General features: G+C 46.9%; 1 protein-coding gene across 2 annotated transcripts; it reads right to left on the bottom strand.

Moving 5' to 3' along the window:
- Positions 1–13,096: 13,096 nt before the first annotated feature.
- On the bottom strand, positions 13,097–21,907 carry HMGB1 (high mobility group box 1). Of its 2 annotated transcripts, none has more exons than XM_075592162.1 (5): positions 21,779–21,907; positions 18,099–18,261; positions 16,100–16,245; positions 14,403–14,577; positions 13,097–13,686 (listed from the first exon to the last, which is right to left on the bottom strand). In XM_075592162.1, the coding sequence occupies exons 2-5, from the start codon at positions 18,246–18,248 to the stop codon at positions 13,522–13,524; spliced, it is 636 nt and encodes a 211-aa protein (XP_075448277.1). In that variant the 5' UTR covers positions 18,249–18,261; positions 21,779–21,907; the 3' UTR covers positions 13,097–13,521. The 2 variants fall into 2 exon arrangements, with proteins under 2 accessions (XP_075448277.1, XP_075448279.1); XM_075592164.1 differs by having other exon boundaries at positions 21,727–21,832.
- Positions 21,908–23,472: the final 1,565 nt, after the last annotated feature.

The following is a 23,472-nucleotide window of genomic DNA, read 5'->3' as shown; positions in this document are numbered from 1 at the left end:
CAGCAGCCGACAGGTATAGTTCATACCCCAACTGTTCATACCCCAACATAGTCCACCAACTGTTCTCCTTTGTGATGGTCCTCCCTGCCACCACTCTGGATCAAGGGCATCCAGAGTGGGGCTAACTCTTCCCTCACCCCCTAAGCAGGGTGAGAGGTACTCGGTCCACCTCACTAAACTATAGTTGGATCAGCTCTACTCATGAGCTGATCACTCCTCTGCTTCCTAACTCACTAACTCTGTCACTTCTCCTCTGTGACAAACTCTCACACTCCAACACTAAATAGGAAGTGACACTGCTTTATGTAACCTCCAGTAGGCACCGCCCCTGCGTCTCTTGATTGGACACAGGGTCACATGACCTACCTTCACTTACACAACCCAGTGTCATAAGTGGGGAAAACCCATGTCAACTCCTGGCAATCTGCCCTTAGCAGAGTTTACACCCAGGAGGAGGATAGAACTATAACCCCATTTCTTACCAGGGCTACACTCTCCCTCAGGTGGAATTCAATGGTCCCCACTTGGACCTAATTTTCTGGACCATCCTGCAGGTGAACAATCTGTGAACATACAAACATAATTAATCAATATGTGTACACTGACTGTAACACCCATGATGGCGACATAACAGCAAGAAACTCCCAACATGGAGAACCCGAGCTCAATAATAATGATGGGGATCAGGCCTCTTCACTTCCCGCCCGTTGTGATCCACAATTTTAACAAAGAAGGGTTGTACAGGCCCATTCTCCGGTCTGTACAGGACATTATGCATGAATATATTCCTGCCTGTACTCCATGCCTTGATCATGGAACATATTTTATCCTCCCTTATGTAAGCGGTGTTACCAAACTTAATTCTTAAATGCTCATGGACTGCATCTCTGAGCCAGGTATCTCTCTGGTCCTCGATCTCCTGCATTATCGTCTGTGGCACGTATGGAAACTCATATCCATGAGATTGCCGATATCTCGTCACTATGGCTCTGTCTGCCCTACTTAATTTAGTAAGTTTCCGGTTCCCAGCCTTTCCTGGCAGTACCCAGAACTGTGGCTCCTCGGGCGCAACATCATCATACAGAATAGATGAGCCTTTGGGGGTAATCACCTCTTGCATGATATCTCTCCACCTGTTGTTTAACTCGTCGGCAACCTCCTATGGGGAATAGGGTGCCTACGTCCCACCAGTGATCTACTACATCTTTCTTAATTAACACAAATCTGGTGCGGTCCATCCCCTCATGATACCCTGTGAATAACGGTGCCCACCATTTATCTCGGTGCTCATATGAAGATGACACACTCATATCTTCCTCAGACTCTGCTCTGGAAGATACACCTGATGTCGCTGCCTCTTTAGAGTGCAAGCCTTTACGCCTCCCTCTGACATTCTTATAGATCGTGTGGTTCATCTTAGGTGGTTTGGGACTTACAGGACCCGCTTTTGCAGTAGACTGGGACCCTCGGGCCCTACCTCTGGGAACAGGAATAAACACAGTGGGGTTAGGTACATGTACAACACTTGACAATGGTATCTCCCCATCAGAACCCTCATCACTTGTCATCCAATCCCGCCAATCAGTTGAATATTTGGGTGTCTTATCCAGCTTACTCCCACTAGGACCTGGTGGCACGACACGTGACGGGGCAGTGGACGGGGCAATGGCGCTAGGGGCGGTGACCATGGGATCACCAAAGTCCATTACAGTGTCTCTGAGTCGGGCGATGCCACGACCTGTTGGTAATTTCTTACTGGCTCTTTCGGCAGCACTTCGGGCTCCTCTCTGGGCTACTTGAGCCTTAAGCTTCTCAAACTCTGCTTCCAACCCCGCTCTCCATAGGGGAACAAGCAAAGCTTCCGGGCCTCTGCGCCAGTCTGACCCGGAAGTGACGTCATCGCTGGTCGCCGCGGAATCTCCATCCGCTCCTTGGTCTCGCACCGGAAGTGCGTCGAGGACCGGAAGGGGCGGTGGTGGACCATCAGGGTCGCGGATGGGCAGGTAGGCCTAAAGCCCTTCTCTCTCCACAGCTTCCTCCTTCATCTGGCGGGAATAAGAGGGTGGTGGTATCCTCTAACCGCTCCGCTGTCTTGCGATACTCTGCGGTTCCTCCGGAGCCGTCTCGGATCCCATCTCCGCCGCACTGGGAGTCGCCACGGCCGTGGGACTTCTACGCGGTTCTGGCCGCACCAGCGCTCGACGTCGGGGGGCCTCCGGACTCGTCTGCTCCATCTCAAAGGTAAGTGGAACTTCTTCTTTACAGCTGGGGTGGTTCGCCGGCCGGCGCATCGCCACCGATGACAGGCTGTCTCTCTCATCCGACGAGGACTGCAACGGCTCCTCCGCTGGGGAATCACCTCGAGTCCTTGCAGCACCGCAAGTGGGTATGAGTACGAAACGGGCCCGCTCCGGTACCTCCACTGCGGTCGCGCTCTCCTCCGTCGGGACATCTCTTGGTGGCTGGGCATGGGTCCCTACCACAGGGGTGACATATGGGACCAGGGCAGCCTCTGCGTCCTCTACCTCAATCAGCGTTACCGGAGAGGCAACTCGTGGGGTCTTTAACATAGGGCATGGCTCGATAGGCCAGAGGTAGAACGTGCCACACTGTTGGCACCGTGCCGTAGTACTTGGGGCCGGTCCCGGTGACCTGCATTGGATGCACAGGCACCGCAGATATTCTCGGCCATCAACCTCCACAACCAGGAGGCCTCCTGGAAGCTGATAAGTGGTTATGCTTAGGTCAGCCAGCTTTTGCGCGGGGGTTGATTTGCTCAGCTTGCTGGTTTTGCACTTAGCTCCTTCTCCAGTCAAGCAGAAGTGAAGTTCCTCAGCCTCACTTCCTGTCCCTCCTTCCGCTGGGGAGGACTGTGGAGATTGGTTCTTGGTGTGCCACCTCCCTCTGGTGGAAACAAGAGGAGGGGCACTCTCTCTTTGTGTAACGTGGCTTCGTTTGTCGGCCAGTCACTGCACAAGTGGGTGTGGCTTCGGCTTTCGCGCCGCTCCCTTTTTGGCTGGGGATCTGGGTTTAGCGCCAAACCCCTGCACATCTCTCGCCACATTTCTTTCACAGCCTGCTTGCACGCAGCACGTGCGCAAATTGGGCTTGGCGGGAGTCGCCATTTTGGATCGGCTGCAACCCACGTTGCAGTGAATGACGCAGTTGTCACCATTTTAACCTCCTCCATGCCCCGCAGAGCACATGTATCTCTCGCCGCCATCTTTAGTGAGCCCTCTAATCCCACGATAGCGCTACTCTCAGTGTCTATGGTGTAACTCGTTCCTAGACACTTACTACACTTAATGGTGCTCTAACCAATGAATATAACGCATGGCATACCCCAGGCTAAGCAGAACTCTCTCCTAGTACACCGCACTCGCTGACGGTTCATTACAAGCACTCTGTGGTGTGTTTTCTGGATACTGGCTAGTGTACTTGGCATTCCTAAGTACTGGGCGTCAACCTACTTTTGGCCACTCATAGTGCAGACCCTATGCTGAGGTCCCTGGACTAGTTAACAGGTTAACCCCCACAGGAATCCTACACTATCTGCCTCAAGGGACTAGAACAGCTATAGCCACTTTATCCAAATTGACATTACTCACCTAGGGCACCCAGGGTGTACTGTGCGAGAGGACGGTCTCTCCTGACTACCCCATGTCTGCAAACATGCCCTTCCTTCTGCAGCACTTGCTCTGAAAGTGTACCTACATCTTTCAGCTTTGCTTCGCTGAAAACCTGTCCTGTTGCTCTCAGCGATCTCAGCAGCGCCTCCAACTATAGCCCCCTAACCAGGGTGAGAGGTACTTGGTCCACCTCACTAAACTATAGTTGGATCAGCTCTACTCATGAGCTGATCACTCCTCTGCTTCCTAACTCACTAACTCTGTCACTTCTCCTCTGTGACACTCTCACACTCCAACACTAAATAGGAAGTGACACTGCTTTATGTAACCTCCAGTAGGCACCGCCCCTGCATCTCTTGATTGGACACAGGGTCACATGACCTACCTTCACTTACACAACCCAGTGTCATAAGTGGGGAAAACCCATGTCAACTCCTGGCAATCTGCCCTTAGCAGAGTTTACACCCAGGAGGAGGATAGAACTATAGCCCAATTTCTTACCAGGGCTACACTTATGAAAAGAAAAAACATATAGCAATGAACTAAATAATTTGTCATATTGGATGTCCATTGGGGCCTTTGTTTTCTAAGTCTGCGGTCCCTCCTCCTCCTTAGTTTAAGCTCACCTATCCCACTTCTATTTAATCAACATGTTCAAGTACACATGGGAATGTAGAAGTATATTGAGATATTTCTTCCCCCAGGAGAAAGGTGCTGATGACCTTTGCTGTAGCAATAAGGAGGGAAGTATATATATATATATTATATATTATATATATATAGTAATAAAGAAATTAATAGACAGCGCCTGTGATAGCATACACCCAAATTGCTGCAACTCTGAATCTGATTGGCAAAATGACACACCCTGCACAGATGCCTATATACAAACTATATATAGTTTTAAGAAAATGTGGTAAGGACCAAGATGATGGAGATATAAATAACACGTATGAATTAAAATAGTGAAAAAATGTGTAAATGAAAAAAATGACATAAAAAATGTACCATGAAAATAATCAAAATATGAAAAATGAAATCATAAAAAATAAAATGTTCACGATCAAAAAATGAAAATAAAATGTCCTGTAACTGTGTAAAAAACCTTAAAGGAAAAATGTGGTCCGGGCAGCTTCTTTCTTGGGGTCAACAACCACCAAAACGATACCTATTAGAAAAAAAGAGAAAGAAAAAGCACCCGATCCATGTGTAAAATACAATATTAAAGGATTAATTTACCACGAACATAGACAATTGCACACTCACACTTTGCCAGTGTATTAAAAGCGTTGTATGGGACAAGCCCATGCACCAAACAGATGTCAGACTGCAGTAAGTTCCTTCCGTTCCATCTGGCTGTGCAAACCTCAAGACTTCACTGCTACTGGTGTCACCGTCTCAGTGTCTCTCCGGCAACCTGAATGAGCAGCTTGCAGTTCCTATTCGGCACGGCTCCTCTTGGATAAGATGACAGGGAACTCCTGTGCTGGTGTCTGTGTTTAGGCGTCTGGACTGCTCCACCACCGTAGTTCCTATACCATGTGACCCTACGCGTTTCTTCCGACTCGGCGGATTTCATCAGGGGATGGTATAGGAACTACGGTGGTGGAGCAGTCCAGACGCCTAAACACAGACACCAGCACAGGAGTTCCCTGTCATCTTATCCAAGAGGAGCCGTGCCGAATAGGAACTGCAAGCTGCTCATTCAGGTTGCCGGAGAGACACTGAGACGGTGACACCAGTAGCAGTGAAGTCTTGCGGTTTTCACAGCCAGATGGAACGGAAGGAACTTGCTGCAGTCTGACATATGTTTGGTGCATGGGCTTGTCCCATACAACGCTTTTAATACACTGGCAAAGTGTGAGTGTGCAATTGTCTATGTTCGTGGTAAATTAAACCTTTAATATTGAATTTTACACATGGATCGGGCGCTTTTTCTCTAATATATATATGTATATACAGTGCTCGACAAACCCGGTCGCCAACTCGCCAGCTGCGATCGGATATTGGCTCGTGGCCAGTAACCTTTCCCCTGCTCTGCAAAAAAAAAAATCCCCTGTTCGGAAAAAAAAAAAAATTTGAAAAAAAAAAAAATCGTAGCTGATTGGCTGTGACGCGGGATGGAGTTGCCAGGACTTCAAACCGCCCTTTCTGCATGGGTAAGTAATGGGGGGGGGGGGGTTGAGTGCGTGCGTGCATGCGCGTCTGCTGCTGCTCCTCCTCCTCCTCCTCATATCCTGCTGTATAATTCTGTCAGCTCCTATAATTTACAATTTACTGATCCGGTCATGGAGGAGTTTGGACAGATGCTTCAGGTGGGGGGAATTTAATGCACTTTAAATATTTATATACAGTATACATTGATACATCCTTCCCCCTCTCTCCGGTGCTCCCGCTGCCCGCGCGGGTCGGAACATACTGCAAAAGCCGGGGTGTTTCCTTCCCCCCCCCCCTCCGGTGTTCCCGCTGCCCGCGCGGGTCTCAACATACTGTAAAAGCCGGGGTGTTTCCCTTCCCTCCTCCCGGTGCTCCCGCTACCCGCGCGGGTCACATACTGTAGTGGCCAGGGTGTTTCTCGCCCCCCCCCCCCCCCATCCTGTGTTCCCGCTGCCCGCGCGGGTCACATGCTGAAGTAACCGGGGTGTTTCTCTCCCCCCCCCATCCTGTGTTCCCGCTGCCCGCGCGGGTCACATACTGTAGTGGCCGGGGTGTTTCTCGCCCCCCCCCCCATCCTGTGTTCCCGCTGCCCGCGCGGGTCACATGCTGAAGTAACCGGGGTGTTTCTCTCCCCCCCCCATCCTGTGTTCCCGCTGCCCGCGCGGGTCACATACTGTAGTGGCCGGGGTGTTTCTCTCCCCCCCCCCATCCTGTGTTCCCGCTGCCCGCGCGGGTCACATGCTGAAGTAACCGGGGTGTTTCTCTCCCCCCCCCCATCCTGTGTTCCCGCTGCCCGCACGGGTCTGAAGATACTGCAGTTGCCGGTGTTTCTCTCCCCCCCCCCCCATCCTGTGTTCCCGCTGCCCGCGCGGGTCTGAAGATACTGCAGTTGCCGGTGTTTCTCTCCCCTCGGTGCTCCCGCTGCTCGCGCGGGGCGGGAGGAAGAAGCGGGGTGTTCCCCCCCCCTCTCTCCCCTCCGGCGCAGGTCCCTTCCTGTGTGTGTGTGTATGGGTATGAGAGAGAGATTGTGTGTGTGTGTGTGTGTGTGTGTGTGTGTGTGTATGGGAGAGAGAGATTGAGTGTGTGTGTGTGTGTGTATGGGTATGAGAGAGAGATTATGTGTGTGTGTGTGTGTGTGTGTATGGGTATGAGAGAGAGATTTTGTGTGTGTGTGTGTGTGTGTGTGTGTGTGTGTGTGTGTGTGTGTGTGTGTGTGTGTGTGTGTGAGATTGAGTGTTTGTGTGTGTGTATGGGAGAGAGAGAATGTGTGTGTGCAGGACACCAGAGGTAACCCCCCAGTCAGTCACCCCCCTCCACCAGTCAGTCACCCCCCACCCAGTCACCCAGTCAGTCACCCCACCCAGTCACCCCACCCCCCCACACAGTCACCAATCAGTCACCCCACCCCCCACCCAGTCAGTCAAAAGTCCCCCAGTCAGTCAGTGTCAGTCATACCACCCCCCCACCCAGTCACCCAGTCAGTCATCCCATCCCCTCACCCAGTCACCAAGTCAGTCATCCCACCCCCCCAACCAGTCACCAAGTCAGTCAAAAGTCACCCAGTCAGTCAAAGTCAGTCATCCCCCCCCCCCCCCCAGTCAGTCTGTTACCCCCCCAGGTCAGTCAGTTGCCTCCCCCCGTCAGTCAGTTACCCCCATCTCTCCCCCTTCTCTGTCTCTCCCCCCCCTCTCTGTCTCTCCCCCCTCTCTGTCTCTCCCCCCTCTCTGTCTCTCTCCCCTCTCTGTCTCTCCCCTCTCTTTCTCTCTGTCTCTCCCCTCTCTGTCTCTCCCCTCTCTGTCTCTCGGTCTCTCCCCTCTCTGTCTCTCGGTCTCTCCCCTCTCTGTCTCTCGGTCTCTCCCCTCTCTGTCTCTCGGTCTCTCCCCTCTCTGTCTCTCGGTCTCTCCCCTCTGTCTCTCCCATCTCTGTCTCTCTCCCTTCTCTGTCTCTCTCCCCTCTCTGTCTCTGTCCTCTCTGTCTCTCTCCCCTCTCTGTCTCTGTCTCACACACTCTCTGTCTCACACTCTCGATCTGGATATCTTATTTACCCTGTATATCTTAACTGCCCTATACTACACCGAAATAACCTATACTGCTTTCTTCCAGATCTCACTCAAGCTTCACCCGGGAGACATCGGAATCCCCCCCAACCCAGAAGACAGGTAAGGAACACCTCCCCTCCAATGTATAACATTGCGGGAATGAGAGTACCTGGACATTGAGGGACTGCGGATCAGGTAAGATCCCAGGCGGGATTGCTGCTTTAAATATTGTGAAGCGGGGACGTCCAGATACTGGTTAAGGGGTTCAGGAAACCAGTCATTCACATCTGGCTTTTTTTTCTAGATCTGACATTTATTCACACAAACACACACACACACACATACTCAATCTCTCTCTCCCATACACACACACACACACACACACACACACACACACACACACACACACACGTAACAAGGACCAATTGTAGTATAATGTAATACAATAAATAAACTTATGTCAAAAACGAATGTTCTTACTAGGAATTTATTCAATTTATTTTATTTATGTATTTTTTTAAAAGCGGGGGCGGGACTAGGGGCGGGGTTGTGGGCGGGACTAGGGGCACGGTTGGGGGCGGGACTAGGTGGCGAGTAGATTTTTTGGTTCGGCGAGTAGATTTTTGGGTGATTTGTCAAGCACTGTGTATATATATATATATATATATATTCCCCCACTATATTATTATTACTATGCAGTGAAGGAAATACAAAAGACAGGATCAAATTGGTAGTGTAGGACTTGCTGATAGGGCAGCATTTTTTAGCCTTTTTTGGTTAAGGAACACTGTAATTATATTATGAAATTCTGAGGAACCCCAACCCTCTCTAATAGCGAATCTGAGATCAGATGCATGGTAAATTCTTCTGTATTCTTCTGACCTGAAAATTGTAGGAAACCCTTTAGGGATGCCCACAGAACCCAAAAGGAAAAAACACTGTGATGGGGTCTACCTTCACTTGGTTGCAGGTTTGATGTTTTCACCAGAATATTGAACTAAATGACCATACTTATAAGAACATAAATGAACTACATAATTGATCACATTGGATGTGCATTTGGCCTTTGGTTACTACAGTAAGTAAAATGCAAGTTAATTAGCTTGCTGAGAAATAAATGCAGACGGCATAAGAAAAACAATGAACTAAATGTTACTGCAGTCCCTAACAGGACTGTATAAACAATACAAGCTTCTGTTACAGTGAAACAAAATATAAGTTATTTTATTAGGTCTTGTTCTCTCGATATATTTTGCATAAAATTGAAATGCCTCAAAGCACTAGTGTCATATGTTGTATGCATGTTTTCCAGAACCAGGGTGTTTTCCAGAGCACACCACATCATTGCAATTGTATTGAATAGAAAACGTCAGCTTTGGCAGCTGGTATTAAAGTGTAACTTGATGGGAACGACTCGAGTGCACATTTTTGTTTTTCTAGTTTTTGCATCCAGCAGTGAAACACATTTTCTGTATTGAGAAAATGCATTTTACTGGAGCAGTACCCTAGTGCAGTTATACAAACCAAGTTCTTTTTTTTACAATTAATATTTGTATTGGTGTTAGTGTGCACACCATTCCTCTACCGATATCAAGGCATCCCACTTAAAAATATTGGAGTGCTTTTTCCTTTGTCCCATTTTCATTTGCTCTGCATTTAAAAAAAATAGGTATGTACGTGTTTATTACATCAAATTTTTTTTTCACACCGGTGCAAATGTAAACACAATGGATTGCTCCTGATAAAACAGCACTTATATAATTTATGGGTGGACAAAAATATATTAAAAAAAAGCTGTGTGTGCTGTGCACGCGCATAGTAAGTGAAACTTCTTTGACTTTTGTCACAGAAATTGTATTTGTATTGGTGATGTTTTAATTAAAAATCAAAATACAATTTAAGTGACAAAACGCAAATAAATTTGACTTATAATGCGCGTGCTCGGCACACATCCCCTGTATTAGCTATTTGCACTAAGTGTGAATTCCTTGTGTGTATGTGTCTCAGTCAGTGTGTGTGTGTGTGTGTGTGTGTGTCTGTCAGTGTGTATGTGTATGTGTGTCAGTCAGTGTGTGTGTGTATGTATGTGTGTCAGTCAGTGTGGGTGTATGTGTGTCAGTCAGTGCGTGTGTGTGTGTGTGTGTGTGTGTGTGTGTGTGTGTGTGTGTGTGTGTGTGTGTGTCAGTCAGGGTGGGTCAGTGTGTGTGTATGTGAGTCAGTGTGTGTGTGTGTGGGGGGGGGATGTGTGTGGTGTGTGGGTGTGTGTGTGTGTGGGGTGTGCATGTGGGGTGTGCGTGTGGGTGTGTGTGGGTGGGTCAGTCAGTGTGTGGGGGGGTGTGGGTGGGTCAGTCAGTGTGCGTGGGGGTGTGGGTGGGTCAGTCAGTGTGCGTGTGGGTGGGTCAGTCAGTGTGCGTGGGGGTGTGGGTGGGTCAGTCAGTGTGTGTGTGGGGGTGGGTCAGTCAGTGTGTGTGGGGGTGGGTCAGTGTGCGTGGGGGTGGGTCAGTCAGTGTGCGGGGGTGTGTGGGTGGGTGAGTCAGTGTGCGGGGGGGTGTGGGTGGGTCAGTCAGTGTGCATGGGGGTGTGGGTGGGTCAGTCAGTGTGCGGGGGGGGGGTGGGTGGGTCAGTCAGTGTGCGGGGGGGGGTGGGTGGGTCAGTCAGTGTGCGGGGGGGGTGGGTGGGTCAGTCAGTGTGCGGGGGGGGTGTGGGTGGGTCAGTCAGTGTGTGGGGGGGGTGTGGGTGGGTCAGTCAGTGTGTGGGGGGGTGTGGGTGGGTCAGTCAGTGTGTGGGGGCGTGTGGGTGGGTCAGTCAGTGTATGGGGGGGTCAGTCAGTGTGTGGGTGGGTCAGTCAGTGTGTGGGTGTGTGTGGGTGGGTCAGTCAGTGTGTGGGGGTGTGTGGGGGGGTCAGTCAGTGTGTGGGGGGGTCAGTCAGTGTGTGTGGGGGTGGGTCAGTCAGTGTGCGGGGGGGTGTGGGTGAGTCAGTCAGTGTGCGTGGGGGTGGGTCAGTCAGTGGGGGTGGGTCAGTCAGTGTGTGGGGGTGTGTGGCTGGGTCAGTCAGTGTGTGGGGTGGTCAGTCAGTGTGTGGGGTGGTGTGGGGGGGTCAATGTGTGGGGGGGTCAGTCAGTGTGTGGGGGGATGTGGGGGGATCAGTGTGTGGGGGTGTGTGTGTGTGGGCGGGTCAGTCAGTGTGTGGGTGGGTCAGTCAGTGTGTGGGGGTGTGTGGGTGGGTCAGTCAGTGTGTGGGGGGGTGTGGGGGGGTCAGTCAGTGTGTGTGGGGGTGGGTCAGTCAGTGTGCGGGGGGGTGTGGGTGAGTCAGTCAGTGTGCGTGGGGGTGGGTCAGTCAGTGGGGGTGGGGGTGGGTCAGTCAGTGTGCGGGGGTGTGTGGGGGGGTCAGTCAGTGTGCGGGGGGTGGGTGGGTCAGTCAGTGTGCGGGGGGTGAGTCAGTGTGCGGGGGGGGATGGGTGAGTCAGTGTGCGGGGGGGGTGGGTGAGTCAGTGTGCGGGGGGGGTGGGTGTGTCAGTCAGTGTGCGTGGGGGTGGGTCAGTCAGTGTGCAGGGGGGGGGTGGGTGGGTCAGTCAGTGTGCGGGGGGGGGGGGGGTGGGTCAGTCAGTGTGCGGGGGGGATGGGTGGGTCAGTCAGTGTGCTTCAGTCAGTGTGCGGGGTGGGTGGGTCAGTCGGAGTTGGGGGGGTGTGGGTGGGTCAGTGTGTGGGTGGGTCAGTCAGTGTGTGGGGGGTGTGGCTGGGTCAGTCAGTGTGTGGGGTGGTGTGGGGGGGTCAGTCAATGTGTGGGGGGGTCAGTGTGTGGGGGGATGTGGGGGGGGTCAGTGTGTGGGGCGGTGTGGGTGGGTCAGTGTGTGGGGGGGTCAGTCAGTGTGTGGGTAGGTCAGTAAGTGTGTGGGGGGGTGTGGGTAGGTCAGTAAGTGTGTGCGGGGGGTGTGGGTGGGTCAGTCAGTGTGTGGGGGGTTCAGTCAGTGTGTGGGGGGGTCAGTGTGTGGGGGGGTCAGTGTGTGGGTGGGTCAGTCAGTGTGTGGGGGGGTGTGGGTGGGTCAGTCAGTGTGTGGGGGGGGTGTGGGTGGGTCAGTCAGTGTGTGGGGGGGTGTGGGTGGGTCAGTCAGTGTGTGGGTCAGTCAGTGTGTATGTGTCCAGCTGCAGCCAGGGGCGGGGTGCAACATTGCGCACCACCTCTCCCCCCCCCTTTATGCAAATTCTGAGCACGCGCGCACACACAGACACACAGCCCGCACGCAATCTGCACACACACACCTCCCGCGGGGTACATGCGCTCGGCACGGGCATGAGTGACCGAGGCCCTGTGCCGCGCAGGTTGCGCCCGGGTTTGCGCCGTGTGCCACCGCTTCCTGCGGTCGCAAGGGGCCCGCGAACGCCCGCGGCAGTGGAAGGCTGAATGGCGCCGCTGCCAATGGGCTTGAGGAGCGTGTGGGTGGGACGACGCCGCTGCCAGCCGCTTCTGCGCATGTGTGGCGTCCGTCAGCGTCGCCATCACAACTGCGCATGCGCGGCATGGCAGCGGTCGTGGAACAGTTGGGCCGTTAGGAGCGGCGGCGCGCCGCATATGTCAGCAGCCGGGTGTGTGTGGGGGGGGGGGAGGATGTGGCGGCGATTAGGAGCATTGTGTTCTGTATGAGAGTTAAAATCAAAGTGCTCAGGTAGTTGCACCTGTAGTATATATTTTTAAATAAAATGTTCTTAAACGTTTTGCTAATTATTTTCATTGGCATGTGTACCTCAGCCATTTTCAATTCATTTTCTTGCATTAAGAAAAGTTTTCAATACTTGCCTTTATGTGTTAGGCTAATACGACAGACATTGTTAAACACAGTATTTTGTCTATTTTTATCACACTTGCTCTTAAGGACCAATTTAGTAATAAGCCTTTGAGGAATGGATCAGCGGTTAGAATAACTGCAGGTGACTGGGTAATCAAGAATTTGGAAAGTGAGCACAACGGGTTCGTGTTCTGGAATAGGCTTTTACACAACAAAATTATTAACACGAAGAGGAAAGCAGAATCCCTATAGGATGCAATCAACCTCCACTGATAGAAATTTTTTTATAAACTGTTCTTAAATTGTATTTACGAGAGAAAATATTGTTTAAAACATCTAAAGCGCAAGAGCTGGCTGTAAACATGGGATAGGTATAGAGGAAGCAGCAGAGGAAGATAGAGTATACAGTTGATCTTGGGCACCATCTCTCAACCAATCCCAATACCTTTTTTCTAGTCCTTTCACAGAACAAAAACAACAATAGTAATAAAAAAAAAATTGTATTTAATTAGAAGCATTCAGAATGTCAACAAAACAGTTTTGCAACTTTTTGCAATTTCAAAGTGGTATTCAGTTAAACAGAACAACAACTGACAACTGAAGATGAAAAAATGAACTACATCCCCATATAAACTAATTTGTGCTGTGCACCAACACGAACCTTCTTAAATCTCCATGCCAATTTACAACCCCCTTACTGTACGAGGCAAGGTCAGTGGCAATTGAAAAACCACTAAAAGACAGGGCTATCTAAAGACACATTCGGTAGTGTGTTAACTATACAAAAAAAAGACACTGTACAGTTTAAAAACAAATCTTACACAGCCGTATATTTTTTTTTTCTTTAAAAGGAGTGAGTTGTGTACAGGGGGGTTAAATGCTATATAGACAAGCAAATGCTCCAGAGGATGCTTATTCATCGTCATCTTCGTCGTCTTCTTCCTCATCCTCTTCATCATCATCGTCATCATCCTCATCATCGTCGTCGTCATCCTCCTTCTTCTTGCTCTTTTCTGGCTTGGCAGGGGCCTTTTTAGCTGGCTCAGGCTTTCCCTTGCCCCGGTATGCAGCAATATCCTGAAGAATAAAAATGCCATATAGAAGATGTACGAAAGGACATGTAGATGTTTAAGCACAATCAAAACACAAATCCAATAATGCGTTGACAGACTTAACACTGCAGAGATAAAAAGGTTGTCTTCTATACACTGACCCTCCCCCCCAAAAAATTCCAAGATCACATTTTGTTTCTAGAACAATTTGTTTTGCACAAGTTGGTAGGAATGCATATGGTCGTGGTGGGGGTAAAACAATGAAGCCATTGCACTTACATACTCCAAACATACATAGCTGCATAAATACGTTTTTGCTATTATTTGCTTGATCATGACACCTATTAGAAAAATATACATTTACTGATGGCAAACTTAAGGGACAAAAAAAAAAAAAAAATTATGTGTTCAGTTGGTAGACAGTGCCACCTTCTGCACAGATTTAATGTTTCTAAGGTGAACCAATATAAAATAAAGTATAAGAAAAACATGCTACACATGCTTTTTGTATTTCTTATTTAAAAACTAAGAGAATTTTACTAAAAATACTCACAATTTGTATTCTATTAAAACCTTTAATAATCGATCAGTACTGAAATGTTGCCAGCAACATGGTGCAGTATGTATTGATTTCAATTACATTTCTGTAAAATGTGTCCTTTTTCCTAAAGTACTTTGTAGTCAAGCATGGTGGTTGCAAACTCCCTATGTGCATTATGCAATACTGTGAATAGGCTTTACCTTTTCATATTTCTCCTTCAGTTTGGCAGCTCTCCTCTCATAAGGCACCTTGTCATCTGAAGCAGTGTTGTTCCACATCTCTCCCAGTTTCTTTGCAACATCTCCAATGGTCAAACCTGGGTGATCCACTTTGATTTTTGGACGAAAGTCACCACAGAATAAGAAGAAAGCTGAACTGCAGTAAATAAAACAAAGAAAATATTAATATGGTGTATTTTAACGTCATTAGTCAGAGTTAGGAGTTGTGTGTTGGGGGACGTCTACATGTGGCGTTGTGATCTTGATTTTTGCATTAGATTTAACGACTGTTGTGTAATGGTGCTCAGTACTACTGATGCAGCGGCCGTTATTCGAACACATCACGGCGCCGATTTTCAGTTCCCTGTTCCCCACGCAGCATGAATGTGGCCAATCGCCCCAGGCACCCGCGCATGTTTTGTTTGAATTTCATGGATTCTGTTTCTTCGTTTGCAATAAAATGGATGATTTGTAATGTGCACTTGTGCTACTGTGCCACTTTCATGTTTTTAAAAGCCAGAACACTAAAATTTGTTTTTCTGCACTCGCATCTTAGTGCGGGAAGGCTGGAATTCACCCCGCGGTTTCAAATCGGGATTCCGATGTACATGACGCGTGAAGTGTTTGAATAACGGCCGCTGCATCAGTATATAGAAAGGAATATAAAATATGTATGTGAATAGAACAGCAGAGCTATGTGTAGAGAACATAGAGATGTAGATATGGTCCAAGATACCAGACCATATGAACCGTAAATTAGGGATAGATAGAGAAGAGTCTTCTCTGCCAGTGCTCAAAGTTGAATAAATTGCTTCTCTTAGGAGATGGTTGAATAGCTATATAGCTTAATTAATCGTTTCAAATGCACCAATTGTTGTTGGAGGAACCAGGAAATGTATAGAGAGTAAACTGTATTAAGGTCAAAAATGTTCAAAATTAGGGGTGTGGGTAACACATAGAAAAGGGATGTCAAGGGAACCCAAAAGAATTAGGGACCCTGACCCCTATCTAAATAATAACTCCAACAGCCCTTAGAGCTAGAACATAATAATAAATACAATACAGTGTAAAAGACAAGTACTCACAACCCTTGTACACACGGTCCTTCTGGTTCTAGCGTGCTCTCAGCCCGAAATATGTGAAGTAAGAAATCACCCTGGATAGGGGGAAAGATGGCGGTGCACAGCGTGCCAACAGGTGCCTCGTGCGTTCCGGAAGCAGGAAGTAAAACGGAAGCTGGATGGCGATTTTCGGTGCAAAATTTAATGAACAGCAATGACATGTTATTAAAAAGAAAAAATCATCTAGAGAAAGAACTGACGCGTTTCGTGCATCCACTGCACTTTGACAAAGTGCAGTGGATGCACGAAACGCGTCAGAGTTCTTTCTCTAGATGATTTTTTCTTTTTAATAACATGTCTTTGCTGTTCATTGCTGTTCATTAAATTTTGCACCGAAAATCGCCATCCAGCTTCCGTTTTACTTCCTGCTTCCGGAACGCACGAGGCACCTGTTGGCACGCTGTGCACCGCCATCTTTCCCCCTATCCAGGGTGATTTCTTACTGAACCGTAAATTATCTTTATAAATAAAGTAGTGATTAACCTGTCTCCCCCCCCCCCCACCTTCCTTAGATGATACCACCTAGAAGTATATGCGCTTTATAACAATTGCTCTTACGGTGGTCTCTTTGGTGCATTTGGATCCTTAAACTTCTTTTTTGTTTCTCCTTTAGGTGGTATATAAGATTTCATTTCTCTTTCATAACGAACTTTGTCAGCTTTTGCCATATCTTCAAATTTCCCCTTTTCCTTAGCAGTCAGGGGCTACAAAAAACAAGCACACACATTAACTATATATTATGTATATGGAGGTCACATATTCATATTTTTTTACTCTCCATTCACACCTTTCAAAATGTTCTCAAATACAAATTGCCATTTACAGTTCTTAGCGAGGGCCACCAAGTGTGAGTGCTTAGTGAATCTTGGCGTTCGTTTTATCTAAAATTGACTAATTAGGTTCCACCTTAAATGATGATTTGCAATTGGGAAGTTGGGTGCTGCCACACGTTATCACAGGTCAGAGTTATGCTGCAGTACTGTAGAATGTGTTACATGCAGTAGAGGGAAACAAAACCAATTACAGGGTGTAATAAAGTCTGGGGCTATAAAGATCAACTCCAGGTACTAAATTCTAAGGAAAACTTAACTTAGATTCTGTCATGTATGGAGGGCTATGTGTACAGAGTTGCATATCATGCCATACTGTGGTTAAAGTGCAGGCCCCTGTGTAAAGCCATGCAAATGAGCAGGTCTTTTTAGCTCCAGCAAACACTGCCATGTCGCCTTGTTTAGCCCAGTCTGAGTTTGCACAGGGCATCATAGTTTTTTTGCAGAAAGATAATACAGGATTACTAGTTTTTCTTTATCGGAGGGGAAAAAAACTATTTCCAAAGAAAATGCAGAAATATATAGGTTGGATGCAGAAGATTGCTTTTGGGATGAGAATGCTCCATTATTCTATAAATTCTCAAAGCTTAATGAGGCAAAAGTGAATTCAGAACCCACTGATCAGCTATTTAGAGATCACGATTTCAAAACATATATTATACAATAAAATAGTGATTGTGATTTCCTGACTCATGCCTTCATAAATATGTCACTCCTTTTTGGAGGGGACGAAAGCTACAGCACAACAAAAAGAGTGTTTACATTTTAGATCATACCCCGTGGGCATACTACATAGTAAAGAAGGTCTATAAGTTTTCTCCTATTTTTCAAAGATCCTAAATTACTTGTGACACTAATTTTAAGCATTAGAATTGCTCACAATTAGAACCAAGAGGGGACAAAGACTTTGTAGTAAGCAGTTAGACAACCCACATCAGTTATGAACGTATAAAAAGGTTAAGAAATCGCTTCATGGCGCTTAAAATCTAGTGATTTCCAACTGCATTTTGCTTTTAGGCAAGAAAAAGATATAGCTATTTTGAAGAGAAAGAATGAGAGATCATCATGTTACACTTCTCGTGTCTATTGCTCCTACAGTACTTTATCATTTCGCTGCAGCTTAAACCATGCAGTATAAATTGCTGTGTACATGATTGGCTCTCAGTTACCTTTATAGTTTCTTTTTTCCTTGCAGTTTGGTTGCTGTTGGGGCTTAGGATGCAGCTTTAATTTGTTTGTTACAATCTATGACTAGTCTAGAATGCCAACATTTGGCATCCAATGAAAGTGTATTCAAGCTAAAACAACTTTCCATTTTCTTGTTACAATGGTATTACATTGATGCATAATTAAAGTAGTACAAGATCAAAAAAGTGACTGTTTCTGGAACAATACAATTTAAAAAATGGTGGGTTGTAACTGCATTTAAAATATATAATATTGAGCACTTATAAAATTGAGCTTGATCACATTTTTTGACAAACTGGAAAATTATACATAACTACTTTTGTAAATGCTTTTATGGACAACACACCCTTTTGTTAGGTGTGCTTATATATAAAGAAGAAACACATGCGTTATTCTGAAGTACAGAGGAATTTGATTACTGGTAAAGTTAAAACCAAATGGACATAAAATTAATATTGACACGATCTGAAAAGGCAGGTTTCACATAGGTTAGGAATCAATATCAAGGTTGCACCGCCCATTTTGTCCCCCACCCTTACCTTCCACCGCTCAGAACATTTCTTTGAGAACTCAGAGAAATTTACAGATGCATCAGGGTGCTTCTTCTTGTGCTCTTCTCTGCAAGTTTGCACAAAGTAAGCATATGAGGACATTTTTCCTCTTGGCTTCTTGGGATCACCTTTACCCATCTTGAATTAGTTTCTGTAACAAAAAAGGTTCAGTCAAATGTATACACGATTAGCGATATATTAAGCTGGTTAGAGATCAAACTTAAGCTGTTGATGAAACAGAACCGAGTTCCATATTGTATTTCCTTGTATATGGTCAATTGTGTAATATAACAGCAGCAGGTCTGCCTGCTTGCCATTTTAACTTAGCCCACCTGAACTGGAGGTCCTCCATGGTCCTGACATCCAGAGATCCTCGATCAAGCTGGCTGTCCACCGGGCAAACACAATGGCCACAGGGCCAGGCTTGCTCCGGTGGCCAATGGAAAAAGTATTAATGGTCAGCGGAAAGATTTGTAGTATGTGTATCAAAAATTTAATACAAATATCAAGAGCCAGGGGGTCCCCAGATACAGGGACCAAGGACGAGCTCCAAAGCGATAGGCTACAATAAATACATTTGAGGCTGCAACGCAATTGTGTGGAACTTCAGGTCATTTTAGCCTGTAAATATGGAATTTCAAGGTATACATAGGAACAAAACAAACAAATGGCAGCGAGGTGTGCTCAATGGGTTAGTTACAGCGATTGATGCTTTAAAAAGGATAAACAAGTGTTAGTTTTTGTAGTCTTTGAAATGTTTGCAAACAGTGTAACATAACCAAAGAGTTAAAAAAAAAAAAAAAAAAGGACGGCCATGTCAATTTACATAATGGTAACTTAATGGCCATAACAGTTTAGTTCTCTATATAAAAAAAAGTTAAGATACGGGGGGGCACAATTGAGTTGGTAGCAGCAAGTAAATGATAAACAAGGCAAAAAGCCCTGTCCCAAGATTGTTCATCTTCTACCTTTTGTTGGTCTTATTGCTGTTTTTCCCATCTATGTGATAATGTTAAGGCAAATGATGTCTGTACTTTACATAATGTTTAAGTTAATGATCAAACATGCTTTTAATATCTGTTCAATTTGGACCTTAGCGAGACTACAACCTTTTACAGTACAGCTAAATACATGGTGTCAATTTAAAGAATGAAAGCAAAAACGAAATAATTGAAGCTGCAATACCACAGATTTTACTTACTAGGCATACTGGCTGTGTGCTATATTAAAAAATATGCCAAGATGTTTTATTACGACTCACTCATGAATATTTGGTATTGTCCATCCAATACAGGCATACCCCGCATTAACGTACGCAATGGGACCGGAGCATGTATGTAAAGCGAAAATGTACTTAAAGTGAAGCACTACCTTTTTTCCACTTCACGATGCATGTACTGTACTGCAATCGTCATATACGTGCAGAACTGATGTAAATAACGCATTTGTAACAGATTATAGTCTCCCCGCTTGTGCACAGCTTCGGTACAGGTAGGGAGCCGGTATTGCAGTTCAGGACGTGCTGACTGGCGCATGCGTGAACTGCCGTGTGCCTATTGGGTGATATGGCCTTACTCGCGAGTGTACTTAAAGTGAGTGTCCTTAAACCGGGGTATGCCTGTAGTCAACCGTGGCTGTTGGACACACTTCGGATGTTTGAAGAAAAGGGCATTAAAACTAAAAAGCAATGAATGCCCAACCAAAACGCGAACTTTTATTTTGAGACAAAATTGTGGGACATACGAATATCTCTGTAATTCTAAGAAATGTAAAAATGTTGATACATGCTGTTTCTCTTAAGACAAAACAACATTGTAGAAGACTGATATGAAATGGCTGTATTAGTATACCTGTGTCCATTAAGAGAACATCAGTGAATAACGTTGGTTTTGCAGCCCCCATTGTCTGTGATTGCTTAGTTATATTTTAATCTGTTCAGGACTTGGTGAGTTAGAGTTTCTATTCAATTGTTCCACAGGATGTGTCTAGTAACCTTTCCATTTTATAAGATGATAAACTGCATTGGATATTGTGGGTAACGCGAGGTAATTGTTTGCCTAGAACACAAGTATGTTCTGCGACTGCCATGTGTTTCAAATAGTTCAAATGTTACTCATCCCTCAGTGCAACCCGTGATCTACCGCACGGGAAAGCACGACACACAAACTTTCTTCAAACCAGTAAAAAGACAATAACACGAGCAGAACTTGGCGATTTTATTGCACAGCAACATGACTGAAGTTATATATCTGTACTGGAAATGTAAAAACTAAATTCTCTTAGCAGCCTCGTCATATACTTTGCCAAGCAATGGCGCAGCTCCGGGAGGTAGGGGGGGGAGGAGGAGGGGGAGAAAAAAAAAAGTCAACAATGACAATTTTTCTTCTTCCATCTTGTGAGAAGAGCTTTCTGATGAAAGAAAGTCCCCCTGAAATCCTCCCCGTGTCAGGCAGGTTGTTAGTAAACGCGTGTCCGGTGCTGGGGAGAGCTACCCCCAGTGCTCCGCTTTGCTGGCTATGTAGATGCAGCAGGGGGATCCCGCTTCGCTTATATTATCGAGGCTGCCACAGACATTACAACACTGCGGGTCCGGGAAGGAGAAGGCGCGAGAACGCGCGCGCGCTCCCGCTTCTCTTCAGCTGTAGAATGGCGGCCCGTACGAGGCAAGGGAAGGAGAAGCGCGCACTCGTGCAGCGAGTCGCCCTTTCTTCCCTTTTGTGTTATGCGAGGGTGTCGGGGGCGCGCGCCACTCAACCACCATGTTAGGAGACGAGAGAGGCTCGCGCCCGCTCCTCCTCAACCGCCATCTCGCGAACTCGTTACCGCGACGGTCAGCTCTGCACACCTCACCCGCAGGAGGGTCACACGGCGGGTGGAGGGGAGACCAGTGCATGTGTTAACAAAATATATGTATACATATGTTTTAACGGTGTGCCCTCAGCCCCACTACCTAATGGCTCTTGATTTCACCATAGACTCCCCAGTCAGCCATGTTAAAGCAATAGCTTGCTCTTGAGGTAATTTATGCTTCCTCCGCCAACACGCCCTGATCCTCAGCAAACCCCCCGCCGAGCGGCCGCAGCTGGGGCACGGTCAGCACTTGCTTGTCAGTGTTTCCCCCTTCGGATCATGGCCGTGTGTTGTGTGGAGCTCGCTCGCGGTCCGGTTCTATGGCTCCTGACATTGCACGCACCCGCCGTCTCATGTAAAGCCGCTTATACGGGCGCATACACACATCATGCAGCACCGGCTTTCCCACCTACCCATGTATACTCCCACGTAACTGCACATTACACAAATACACCCATTAGAAGTTTAAAAGCCACTTGGTTAAAAAAAAAATTTTTAAAAAATGTATATTTTTTTTTAAATAGGTATCAGAGTTGAAAAACTCTTGGTATATTCATATTCTTCCCTGTCCACTAAACAGTGATTTACATGTACGAAAATAAAATGTAGGTTATTTTATGATATATTTTTTATATATAAGCAGCGTCTCATCCTGTTTATAATCCCCGCTTTCCCTCGGTTGTCCTCGCTTTTATCTAATCTTCGCTGTTTTAAAACAGCTTTTTTTAAATAGGTGACTTATTTCTATCCACGCCGTAATACTTACCCACTTGTTCTCGGCACACACATAGACAGTCACTTTGCTGTACTGTACTCACCCAATGCTGTGTCTATGGAGCTCAATGTACTGCAATGGCTGTGAGAGCGGGATCGATACGCAGCCTCTTCACTCTCCCAATCTGTAACATTACTCTTAGCCCAGGCCAGCGCCCATTGGCTGCCGCCAAGACTTCCCTTCTCTTGATTGGGCGGCTCGCCTCCATTGTCCTGACCAGCGGCCGACGGGCATTGGTCAGGATTTGGCGAACGTCACCACAGATGAAAACAGCGCGCATATACAAAAAAGTGATGTGAGCTGCGAGAAGCTCAGGCGGGATGCGGCTGTAAGGCAGAGTTATGGTGTTTGCAATACAAGCCTGCCATAGTCCACATAACCCAATATACGAAACGAGGCAGCGGAGATTTAACATCATCACGGGGCACTGGCGTTAAGCTCTATGGGCTGCAACATGCCCAGCCGCCTCGGTGGACACTGTTGCCCCTTCCACAGCCTGCAGCCTTTTTCAGGGCTCATGCAATAAAATCTTTTATTCAGCGTTTCTCAGATTTTGTGAATCCCGGCGTGCACGCGCTTCATGGTTAGACTATGCATTTAAACAGTAAAACGGGGCTAGAAATGCATCATTGGCACATCGTTTCGTCATATTCCGTGTGTGCCGTGAGCTACTAAATATACAGGGAGTGACACATTCAGATCAGTATAAAAGCAGTAGGATGGACCATGGTGACCCGAAATGTGGTTTTGTGAAATTCCGAATTAGGTTTACAGCGCCGCATGCTTCTAGTAATGTAAACACGAATTAAATTCAAGACGATATATGATCTGAAAGTGTCTGTTATTCAAGTATCTCATACAACATCCATTATGTTTACAAGTGACAACCATCTGAACGTATATGAAGCCTGAGCTCAAAAACTGCACGGTGTTACTGAGGAGTTACTGCATGATATTGTCACTATACACTTACAATAAAAACAAAGACACACTTCTGTGTTTAAAGAAAGGCATATAGAGATGAAAGGGTGATATCGATTCCAGTGTGTGTAATAATAACAACAACACCAGTATAACGCGTAGCAGTGTGCCTTTGGGCACAGGGATTTTCAGCACACTACATACTTCATGCCAAAGTAGGCACCCGTCTGCAGACTTGTGTGTCTGACTTGGCCTCTTCAAGTGCCTACCACATATGTCATTTCAAGTCACCGTCGGTCACAGCAGATCCTGCAGATGAGGACATCATGTTAACCTTGTCGCTGTTGTAATACCATACATACAACACCTATTCTCTCTACATACTGCATCCCTGTACATTTACTCCAAGACAGTTTAACCCACTTCTGAGGTTTACACTCTGGGTTTGTACACCAACTTTTCAAAATATTCAACATACCAGGGTGGGTAAAAGCCATGACTGCAGCAAAGTGTCCTAGCTATTGTGACTTCCCATTGAATTCTGTGGGGCAGTCTACATTTGGAAGTGTGAGATCCTTTAGGATCATGAGAATCTATTGGGCATGTGGCTATTTTAGCAGGGTGATCCAGACTTTAAGAAGCTGATTATATTAAAGTAGTGATGTACCAAGTACTCGGAAATTACCCGGTTCCCGGCTCACAAAGCGCTTTTCTAGCTACCCGGCCATTACCCGGACCTGGCATCAGAGAAGTGGAACCGGCGCCGTGTAATGGTGTATAAAACAAATTGAATGAACTTCGTCGTGAGATTCAGAG

This window comes from Ascaphus truei, chromosome 3 (genome assembly GCF_040206685.1).
Source record: "Ascaphus truei isolate aAscTru1 chromosome 3, aAscTru1.hap1, whole genome shotgun sequence".
Taxonomy (NCBI): Eukaryota; Metazoa; Chordata; class Amphibia; order Anura; family Ascaphidae; genus Ascaphus; species Ascaphus truei.
Note: the sequence above shows the minus strand (reverse complement) of the source record. Positions and strands in the feature narration are given on the sequence as shown.